The sequence below is a fragment of the Carlito syrichta genome, unplaced genomic scaffold (assembly GCF_000164805.1).
Source record: "Carlito syrichta isolate Samal-C Ts95f unplaced genomic scaffold, Tarsius_syrichta-2.0.1 Scaffold299303, whole genome shotgun sequence".
Lineage (NCBI taxonomy): Eukaryota > Metazoa > Chordata > Mammalia > Primates > Tarsiidae > Carlito > Carlito syrichta.
The window spans coordinates 138,684-148,765 of record NW_007243399.1 but is presented as its reverse complement, the minus strand read 5'-3'; the positions used below and the strand labels follow the sequence as shown (position 1 = coordinate 148,765).

Sequence of the window (10,082 nt, the reverse complement as noted above, 5' to 3'; positions counted from 1 at the left end):
GTGGCCAGGAGCGGCCACTGCACTCCAGTCTGGGTGATAGAGTGAGATTCCAACTCAAAAAAAAAAAAAAAAAAGATTCTTCTTAGTCAGGCGTGATGGCTCACGCCTATAATCCCAGCACTTTGGAAGGCTGAGATGAGAGGATTGCCTGAGCCCATGGGTTTGAGACCAGCCTGGGCAACTTGGCAAGACCTCATCTCTACAATAAATCAAAAAAATTGACTGGGCATGGTGGCACATACCTGTAGTTCCAGCTACTTGGAAGGCTGAGGCAGAAGGATCGCTTAAGCCCAGTAGGTCAAGGCTGCGGTGGCTGTGAGTGTGCCACTACACTCCAGCCTGGGTGACAGAGTGAGACTCCAACTCAAAAAAAAACCCACAAAAAATTAAAAAAATGGATTCTTCTTATTACATGAGATAACCACTAGAATTAGATTTCTGTAACTTGCAATGCAAGTTACAGAGCACCTATGAACGTGTTGAGTGTGGACCACAGACTCATCCTGGTGTGTGTATGGGGTGGCAGGATGGTTCAGGAAACTTCAGGGCAAAAGATGATGGCAGAAACCAGTCCAGCCCACTGGTGAGTGAGGGACTGCAGTCTGCAGAGTGACTTTTCAGGAGTGGCAGATGGAGGACAAGAAGTGCCCATCCATCTTCTCCTCCAGGCCAGTGAGTGAGGTGGGGGCCAGTGGACAGCAGCAGTGATCACAAGCCGCAGGGTGGCCACAGAAAGGCCTTGTGCCAAGAACCATTTGAGAGAAAGTGTCGGGCTCAGAAGAGAGATCTTGAGGGTGAGGAGAGGGATGGCTTTGAAAGCTACTGTGCAGGCCGCTAACAACACGGGTAATCCAAGACTGTGTTTGTGACTCACCTCAACTGTGTGCAGCCAGCCCTACCCCATTCATCTCAACTACAGAGAGTCTGTGTGCCAAACAGTGGGCAGGGCAGGAGAAGCAGAGCCAAGAAAGGCAGGCCCTTGAGTTTCAGATGCCATCTCTTGGTTTTGCCACTCAGAATCCATCTCACTTTCACTGCAAGAAAGGCAGGCCCTTGAGTGTGGGGAGGGTTAGGTCTCTGACAAGTCTCTTTCTTCCATGTGATCTCTAAGGGTGACAGGAACCAGTGAAATCTGCTTGAAGCTAAGCTTGTCTATGCCTGCAGGTCTGTGAGGGTGGGAGATTGTGGTGGGCAGCAGGGCGGCTCCCTGACTCTGACTCACACCAGCCTGGCCTTTCTGTGGCAATGCACGGATGCTCTGGGTCCCAGCCTAGCACCCTGCCCAGTCGGAGGCCTGCATGCTTCCTGTTTTCAGGGGAACATCACAGCCACAGGCGTCCCTGCCTTCCTGATGCTCAGCAGTTTCACTCTTAGCTCTAGGGTGAATTTGGAGACCAGGCACATTGGTGGAGGATCCACAGCCCCTCCGTGGCCACACTTAGGAATCTGAACCTCTATGGGTCATCTCCTCTGGGGCCCTTGTTAGGCCTGAGGGAAGAAGTGGGTCTCCATGTGCCATCTTCAGGACACAGTGGGCTGTGGAGTTTGAGTCTCAGCCCCTCCATTTACTATGAGTCTTGAGCAAAGCTGAACCCATCAGCACCTGAATTGTAAGGTGAGTGCCGAGAAGATGAGAGAGTGAGCCTGTAGTCAGCCAAAGAGAAAGAAATTTATTAAAGAGGAGACACGAGAAGACTGGCTTCAAAGAGAAACCAGCCCCCCTTTGTTCTTTGTGGGTTCCTTTTATTTTCCTAGCAGGGTTTGGTGGTCACATAGCACACATAGATCTGGAAGAAACGGGGGCTGGTGGTCATGCAGCCTTGAAGAAACAGTTTGGTGGAGACAGTTATATGGCCTTGAAATGCACAGTCAGTAACAGGACGTCGTTTATCACCCAGCCTGAGGATACAACATTGAGAAAGCAGATGTAAGCAGTGAGTTATTTTTAACAATGGCCCCCATATCCCTTTCCCCTATGTAAGCCCTATTATGAATATCTTAATCTGTAACATAAGGACACAAATTATAGGTTTGTAAGGGAGTTAAATAAGGTAAAACATACAAAGGCATAGCACAGTGTGCATGTTTAAGTGTTCAGGTATTCCTACGGGTGGCTTAGAGGCTGTGACTTTCCAGGTCTTAGCTTCTCCGCCACAGCCCAAGCCAGGTCTGTCTTTTCTCTCTTCAAACATCTCATTGTCAAGTTTTTCAGGGCTTCCTTTCGGACAAACTTTTAGGTGGGGCCCGCCATGTGCTTCTTTTCCAGAACATTCTGGCATTGTGTGTAGCTGGTACTCTGCTTGCTTTAGCCTGCACAGAGAAAGGCTTATCAAGGGCCCTGTGCAGAAAAACAGCAAAATGATACCCTCTGGGACGTCTCTCTTTAAAAAGCTGGTGAAAGCTGGGCACGGTGACTCACGCTAGTAATCCTAGCACTTTAGGAGGCGGAGATGAGAGGGTTGCCCAGGGGTTTGAGACCAGCCTGGGCAAATTGGTGAGACCTCATCTGTACAATAAGTAAAAAAATTATCTGGGCGTGGTGGCATACACCTGTGGTTCCAGCTACTTGGAAGGCTGAGGTGGAAGGATTGCCAGAGCCCAGCAGGTCGAGGCAGCGGTGGTCATGAGTGTGCCACTGTACTCCAGCCTGGGCGATCGAGTGAGACTCTGGCTCCCAAAAAAAAAGTAAAGGCTGATGACCAGATGTTTCTTTTCTTTTCTTCCTTTTATTTTATTTTATTTTTTTGAGTTGGAGTCTCACTCTGTCACCCAGGCTGGAGTGCAGTGGCATACTCGTGGCCATTGCAGCCTCGACCTGCTGGGCTCAGGTGATCCCTCCGCCTCAGCCTTCCAAGTAGCTGGAACCACAGGCACATGTCTCTATGCCCGGATAATTTTTTGATTTATTGTAGAGACGAGGTCTCGCCAAGTTGCCCAGACTGGTCTTGAACCCTGGGCTCAGGCAATCCTGTCACCTCAGCCTTCCAAAGTGCTGGATTATAGGCGGTGAGCCACCGCGCCTGTCACCAGATGTTTCTTAGTGTCAGGGAGCCAAGTGCAGGGGTGGAGGCGATCTTTTCTCTCAGCCTCTCACCTGAGCTTGTGGGGCCTTTGCCCTCCTTGAGACCCAGCGACTGCCCCAGGACAGAAAGCAGGAGGTATCACACTACCAGACTTCAAACCTTACTATAAAGCTACAATAATCAAAACAGCCTGATATTGGTACAAGAACAGGCATATAGACCAATGGAATAGGATTGAGATTCCAGAAGCAAAACCTCAATTTCTCAACCAACTCATCTTTGAAAAAGTCTCTACCACCCACCACTGGGGAGATGAGAACCTGTTCAATAAGTGGTGCTGGGAAAACTGGCTGACCACATGCAGAAGATTCAAACAGGGACCCCTATCTATTCCCATACACAAAAATTAACTCTAAATGGATCAGAGACCTAAATGTAAAACCTCAAACCATAAGAACCTCAGAAAATGCAGGAGACACCCTTCTGGAAGTTGGAACTGGCAATCAATTCCTGAGCAAAACCCAAAATGCACAGGCCATAAGAGATAAGATAGACAAGTGGCACCTCATCAAACTGACAAGTTTCTGCAAAGCCAAAGAAACCATCAAGAGAGCAGGGAGACAGCCCACAGACTGGGAAAAATTATTTGCCAATTCCATGTCTGACAAAGGCCTAATATCAAGGAAGGGTCTACGAGGAACTCAAACGTGCTGAAAAGAAAAAAAAAACAAACAGCCCCATTACAAAGTGGGCAAAAGATATGAATAAGCACTTCTCAAAAGAAGACATACAAGCTGCTAACAGTTACATGAAAAAATGTACATCCTCTCTTCATTAATCATTAATTCCTCTCAGGGACCAGGCTGATTGGCTGTTTTGTAATGATTTCCAGCTTTCCATGTGGCTCAACCAGTCATCAGGAATCAGCTTAGAAAACTGAAAACCTTCTGTGTTCCACCCAGAACCTCACCCTTTCCCCCTCCTTTTCTGCCCCAGCAGTGTGGTTTTCCAGAGAGTGTTTTTTGCTACACCAAAACAGCAGGCTGTGCTCTGGTCTGCTTTCTTAGCTCCAGGGTGTTATTAACTTCTCTGCGCTTACAAAACCCATGAAGCATTTCCACAGTATTGGGCGGGAGAGGGTATGTTCTAGGGCAGGCAGGACCCGGAGGCTCCTCCCACCAGGGGCTGCCTGGCAGGCCCGCCTCCACGCCCTCTAGGTGTCAGGCCTTGGGAAGTTAATCTTCCTGCTCCGAGTGGCTTCACTGTGTTTTCTGTCCTATTTCTCCAGAGGAAGTCAGAGGGAGACCCAGGTGCCATGAACTCTGCCATTGCCAGCTGTGCGCGCCCTGCCCCCACGGTGAGTGCTGTGGGAGACAGAGGGAGAAAGAGCGGGAGGCAGGAAGAAACAAGCAGGCCTGGGAGTCCCAGTGTGGAGTCCCACTGTCCTGATTCCTTGTTCGTGCCAAGGCCGGTGGCTCACACTTTAAATTAGGGCTAGATCACTTTAAATTACGGGTGGCAGCTCTCCCCCCCCCAACCTCCAGCCTTAGTTCCCCTAGGTCTGCTGCCTCCTTGAGCTTTAGACTGTGAGTACATGACCAGGGGTGGGCAGAGTTGGAAGACTGGAAGCAAAGGGAGAGAGAGGGAAGCAGAGAGAAATAACTTTGAGCAGCCAGCTCAAAGTACTCTGCCAACTTTTTTTCTAACAAACCAATGAACAGGTTCCCATTTTACAGATGAGAAACCTGAGGCCCAAAGAAGTCAAATCACAGTAATTCATCTGGAGGCCTCTCTGGGTAGGCCCTACCACCCCTCCAGCCTATTTTGACTACCTAAAAATCACTAGGGGAGACCCTCTGTCCTGGCCACTACCCACTGCAGGGGAAAGGGTTTCCTGCCACCAGGCCAAGTCTGCGGCCCTGACCAGGTCTGTCCCAGGAGTCTGGGGAGGAAGGCTGCCTACCACCCAGGCTGAGCCTCCACCCGTTCCCTGGAGCCTGGCTGCTGGTCCCTGCCAGCTGGTCAGCTGCTGATGAAGTCTCCAGCGTTCTCTCCTGAGAAACTGTGGTGGGGGGAGGAGGAGGGGAGCCAGGGGGAAGGAGCGGGGAGGGGGGAAAGGGGAGGGAGGAGGCGAGTCCAGAGAACTCTCCTCACCATGCCGTAGAATGCTTTTTGGCACCACCACCTCTTGGATGAAACTCACACACACACACACACACACACACACACACACACACACACACACACACACACACACAGTCTTGCGAAGTAAGCTGAAGATTCTGCTTTCTGAAGGCTGTGCTGTTTTCCACATCTCTGGCTTCCCTGAGACAAGCTGGGGATGAGGGGGCCTGGGTACCTATCCATTTCCTGCTCAGTGGCCTTTTTTCCTGCCTTTTTCCTCACAGCACCCAGGCTGAAAAGTCATTGTTTCACGATATAAACATGGGAAGAAGCTTCTTGGTTCTGAAAACTTATGGTTTGGGTAGGCAAAAGCAGAGGAAGGGTGGGACACACAAAAATACTTCTGACACAAAGGAGAGAACAGCACAGTACATACTAGAGACAAAGTGTGCTGGGGGCGCCTGAAAGAAAGGCCACGCAGGGCTGGGGGAGTCAAGAAGGTGAGGGGGGGTGGGGGAGGGAAAGGCATTTGGGCTCCAAGGGAGGATGAGTACAAGGCACAGGTAATGAGAACTGAGGGGGCCCAGGGCCGGCAGAGGCACCAAGGCAAGATCACTGAGGTCACACTGATCTCGTGGACAGTCCCATTGGTGAGAGCTGGGTGAACAGGAGCATTAGGAAATGAATCTTGGTTGGGGGAACCTGGGAGGCTAGAGGGAACAGAGGCCCTGTGGAGTACAGATGGTGTCAGAGGGGCCCACCTTCCCTCAGGCAGCTCCAACCTTGTCCCTACTGCTCTCCCTGTGCCATAGCCTCCTCCTGCTCTGCTGTCTGCTCCTGGGAGCTGGGTTGTCCCTGCATGCCAGGGCCACACCCACAGGTGACAGCCCTTGACACCAGAAGAGGAAGGTTCCACTGACCCACTTATGTGGTTTTGGATAAGTTATATAATTTCACTGAGGCTGGGTCTCCTCATCTGTTAATGAGAGGCAACAAGAGGTGATGAGACTCAAATGAGAAGAGGTATTGGATGTTCTTGTGTCAGGCATATAAAATTCCACACTTAAGGGAACATCAGTACTTGGATCCAGCCCATTGCTGCCATAGAACAGGGCACAGTGAGGCCAGATCTTACTTCTTAAAAAAAAAAAAAGGAAAAAAGAACGAGAAATCCACAACTTTATATCAAATATTGTTTTTTTAAAATACTGATAAAATAAAGTGTATTTAATGAAAAAAATGCCACACTCATCAGAATGCCTCTTCTGATCAAGTCTTTTTTTTTTTTGAGTTGGAGTCTCACTCTGTCGCCCAGACTGGAGTGCAGTGGCCGCTCCCAGCCACCGCAGCCTCGCCTGCTGGGCTCCGGTGATCCTTCCGCCTCAGCCTTCCAAGTAACCGGAATTACAGGCATGCCCAGCCTGTACCACCCCGGCCGATTTTTTGGTTTATTGTAGAGATGAGTTCTCGCCGCCCAGGCGGGTCTCGAACCCGCGGGCTCAGGCAATCCACTCACCTCAGCCTCCCAAAGGCGCGGGATTACAGGCTGAGCCACCGAGCCCGGCTAAGTCTTTTTTTTTTTTGAGTTGGAGTCTCACTCTGTCGCCCAGACTGGAGTGCAGTGGCCGCTCCCGGCCACCGCAGCCTCGACCTGCTGGGCTCTGGCGATCCTTCCGCCTCAACCTTCCAAGTAGCCAGAACTACAGGCTCCAGAACTACAGGCTCACGCTACCACGTCCGGCTAATAATTTTTTGATTTATTGTAGAGATGAGGTCTCACCAATTTGCCCAGGTGGGTCTTGAACCCGCGGGCTCAGGCAATCCACTCACCTCAGCCTCCCAATTACCAGCTGAGCCACCGAGCCCAGCTCTGATCAAGTCTTAAAGTGAAATTACAATCCACACATTGAGTTGACAGACTCACCTCCAACCAGAAGAGGAGGTTGTGACCGTCTTCTCTTGCCATCTCATTGTCAGGGAGCTTCATGAATAATTCATTCTCCCCTAGAAAGGGACTTGCAAACTTTCTTCTGTCCCTGTGTGAGTCCTAGGCACCGACTTCTCCCAGCAGGGGATTCTCCTGGGATGAAAAGTACTTTGCTGTGCTCTGAGATGGGGCATCTCTGCCCTGCCAAAGAAGTGCTGGTCTAGGGCCTCTTGGGCTGTCCTGGGTTTCTCTGCAGGTCTTTAAGACTCTGATGATTCATTTCTGACATGCCTGTGTGTGCTCCGTCCTGAGTGTTTATTTCTATGTTCCAGTCTGCATAGGTGACCTGAGGAAGTTTACAACAAAAGGCATATCTATAAACAATTAGGTTAACACAGTAGAAATAGACAACCAAGCATGCCAGAAAGAAGAAAACAAGAGTTATTTGGAGAAGGGCTCCTCTCCTGTGGTCAGACTATCCTTGCAGGTCGTGAGCTTCCCACCGTCCCTGGCTGCCTGGAAATCACACACTCTTCTCACGGGGGAAGGACGTTGCTCTTGGTGAAGACCAGGCTTTTCCCAGCTCTACGTTGTAAATTTCTTTTTTTTTCATGTGGGGCCTTATGCAGGATCAGTTTCCCAGACAACTGTTTTTAAGCAAATGCAGAAGGGCTTCCAAACCTTCAAAGAGTCCTTGCTAATATAGAGACTGGACTTAGATGAGTCAGAAGTCATCAGCCTGGAAGCAGTCTTTGGCACTGGCTCCTGCTTTTCTCGGAAAAGAGACAAATAGGTTGGAACCAATGGTTTTTCCCAATCACGGTGTCTCATCTTCACCTTCCTGGGAATTCCCAGAGGCCCTGGAGAAGTCGTGAGACCACCAGAACATACACAGCTGTTGCAGCCACAGCCTGTGAGCTCATCCACGTGTCCTGCAAAGGAATGCCATACACACTGCATGCGCTTGAGCCTGTGCATATCCTTATGACTGTTCCAGATTCTAGGTGGGGAGACTGAGGCTGGAAGAGGTGACCTTGGGTGCCTGCGGCCGCTGAGTTTGACAGTGATACAATCACAGCAGCCTCACTTCTCTTCCACTGCTCTTCCCTGAGTGGCCTACCCAGAGTCATTGTCAGTCAGTCACACTTTCCCACATCCTCTCTCTCTCCTCCCCTTTCTCCTCAGCTTGTGTTTCTTTCTCTGCTGCTCCTCGTGGGCTTCTCCATACCTTCACTGAAACCCTACAATAAGTGCTCAGGACCCAGGCCCTCCAGTAGCCTCCAACCTAATTCAGCTGGTTTTGACTTTCTAAGGAAAAACAAATTTCTTCCATGTGCAACGTGAGTACCAAGCAGCATCGGTACATTTTTTTCTGAGAAGGCTTACTAGTATAGGTATGATGTTTCAAAAGAGTTCCAACCAATCAGTTAGGGATTTATTAAAAATAAAATTACACACTTTGGGAGGCTGAAGTGAGTGGATTGCCTGAAACCGTGGGTTCAAGTCCTGCCTGGGCAACTTGGCGAGACTTATCTCTACAATAAATCAAAAAAATTAGCCGGGCATGGTAGCGCGCACCTGTAGTCCCGGCTACTTGGAAGGCTGAGCGGAAAGATCGCCGGAGCCCAGCAGGTCAAGGCTGCAGTGGCCAGGAGCAGCCACCGCACTCCAGTCTGGGCGACAGAGTGAGACTCCAACTCAAAAAAAAAAAAGAAAAATAGAGGCTGGCCATGGTGACTCAAACCTATAATTCTAGCACTTTGGGAAGCTGAGGTGAGAGGATTGCCTGAGCCCATGGAATTGAGACCAGCCTGGGCAACTTGGCAAGACCTCATCTCTACATTAAATCAAAAAATTAACCAGGCATGGAGGTGAGCACCTGTAGTTCCAACTACTTGGAAGACTGGGGTGGAAGGATCACCTGATCCTAGCAGGTCAAGGCTGCGGTGGCCATGAGTGTGCCACTGAACTCCAGCCTGGGTGAAAGAGTGAGACTCCGACTCAAAAAAAAAAAAAAGAAAAGAAAAAATCTGTATAGTCATTAATTTGTGCATTTATTTCATCAGCTTTATGAGCACTAACTATGTACTAGGAATGGGGATAGCGAAATTATGGGAACTTGCAGTCTTTTGGATGCGAAAACATAGGATTTGTTTTTTTGTTGTTGTTTTGAGTCAGAGTCTCACTCTATTGCCCAGGCTAGAGTGCAGTGGCACGGTAACGGCCACCGCAGCCTTGACCTGCTGGGCTCAGGGGATCCTTCTGCTTCAGCCTTCCAAGTGGCTGGAACCACAGGCGTGTGCCACCACACCTGGCTAATTTAAAAAAAATTTTAAGTTTATGGTAGAGATGGGATCTCACCAAGTTACCTGGGCTGGTCTTGCATTCCTGGACTCAGGCAATCATCTCTCCTCGGCCTCCCAAAATGTTGGGATTACAGGTATGAGCCACTGCGCCCAGCTGTAAACATAAGATTGTAGGACAGTTTTTGCTTAGTTTTGTAGGAACTATTGAGGTGGAGAGGCCTTGTCTAGTCTGAAGCTGGAGTGGGTTAAGGTCAGGAAAGGCTGATTTGTAATAAGAACAAAATGATTCTGCCAAGCAGTGCTGGGTCAAAACCAGGAGATTGGGCATCAGCGAGCCTGGCCCTTTGTCCAGCCTTTGTGGGTCCTCCAGGCACAGCTGGGAAGAAATTAGGATACTCGTCTGCCAGAGCTCAACCCCCATGAAGGAGAACTGGCTTCTTGTTTCTCCACACAGGATGTGGTGAGGCTCATCTCACCCATCTCATCCTTCTCAGCCAGCACTGTCCCTAAGTTGGTGCTTTCTTGGGAGGCTGGTTGATGCTCTCAGAACAGTGGTTCTTTTGTTTGTTTTTTTTTTGAGTTGGAGTCTCACTCTGTCGCCCGGACTGGAGTGCAGTGGCTGCTCCCGGCCACTGCAGCCTTGACCTGCTGGGCTCCGCGATCCTTCCGCCTCAGCCTTCTAAGTAGCTGGAACTACAGGCA

The 10,082-nt window shown here is 49.9% G+C and overlaps 1 protein-coding gene across 1 annotated transcript in view; it reads left to right on the top strand.

Moving 5' to 3' along the window:
- The first annotated feature begins 806 nt into the window (after positions 1-806).
- The window catches only part of LOC103256970 (solute carrier family 23 member 1-like), a 58,870-nt gene continuing 49,594 nt past the window's right edge, over positions 807-10,082 (top strand). Inside the window, exons 1-3 of the mRNA XM_021710734.1 lie at positions 807-846; positions 1,756-1,868; positions 4,312-4,380. Coding sequence (XP_021566409.1) covers positions 807-846; positions 1,756-1,868; positions 4,312-4,380 — 222 coding nt within the window. The remainder of the gene's footprint in view (positions 847-1,755; positions 1,869-4,311; positions 4,381-10,082) is intronic.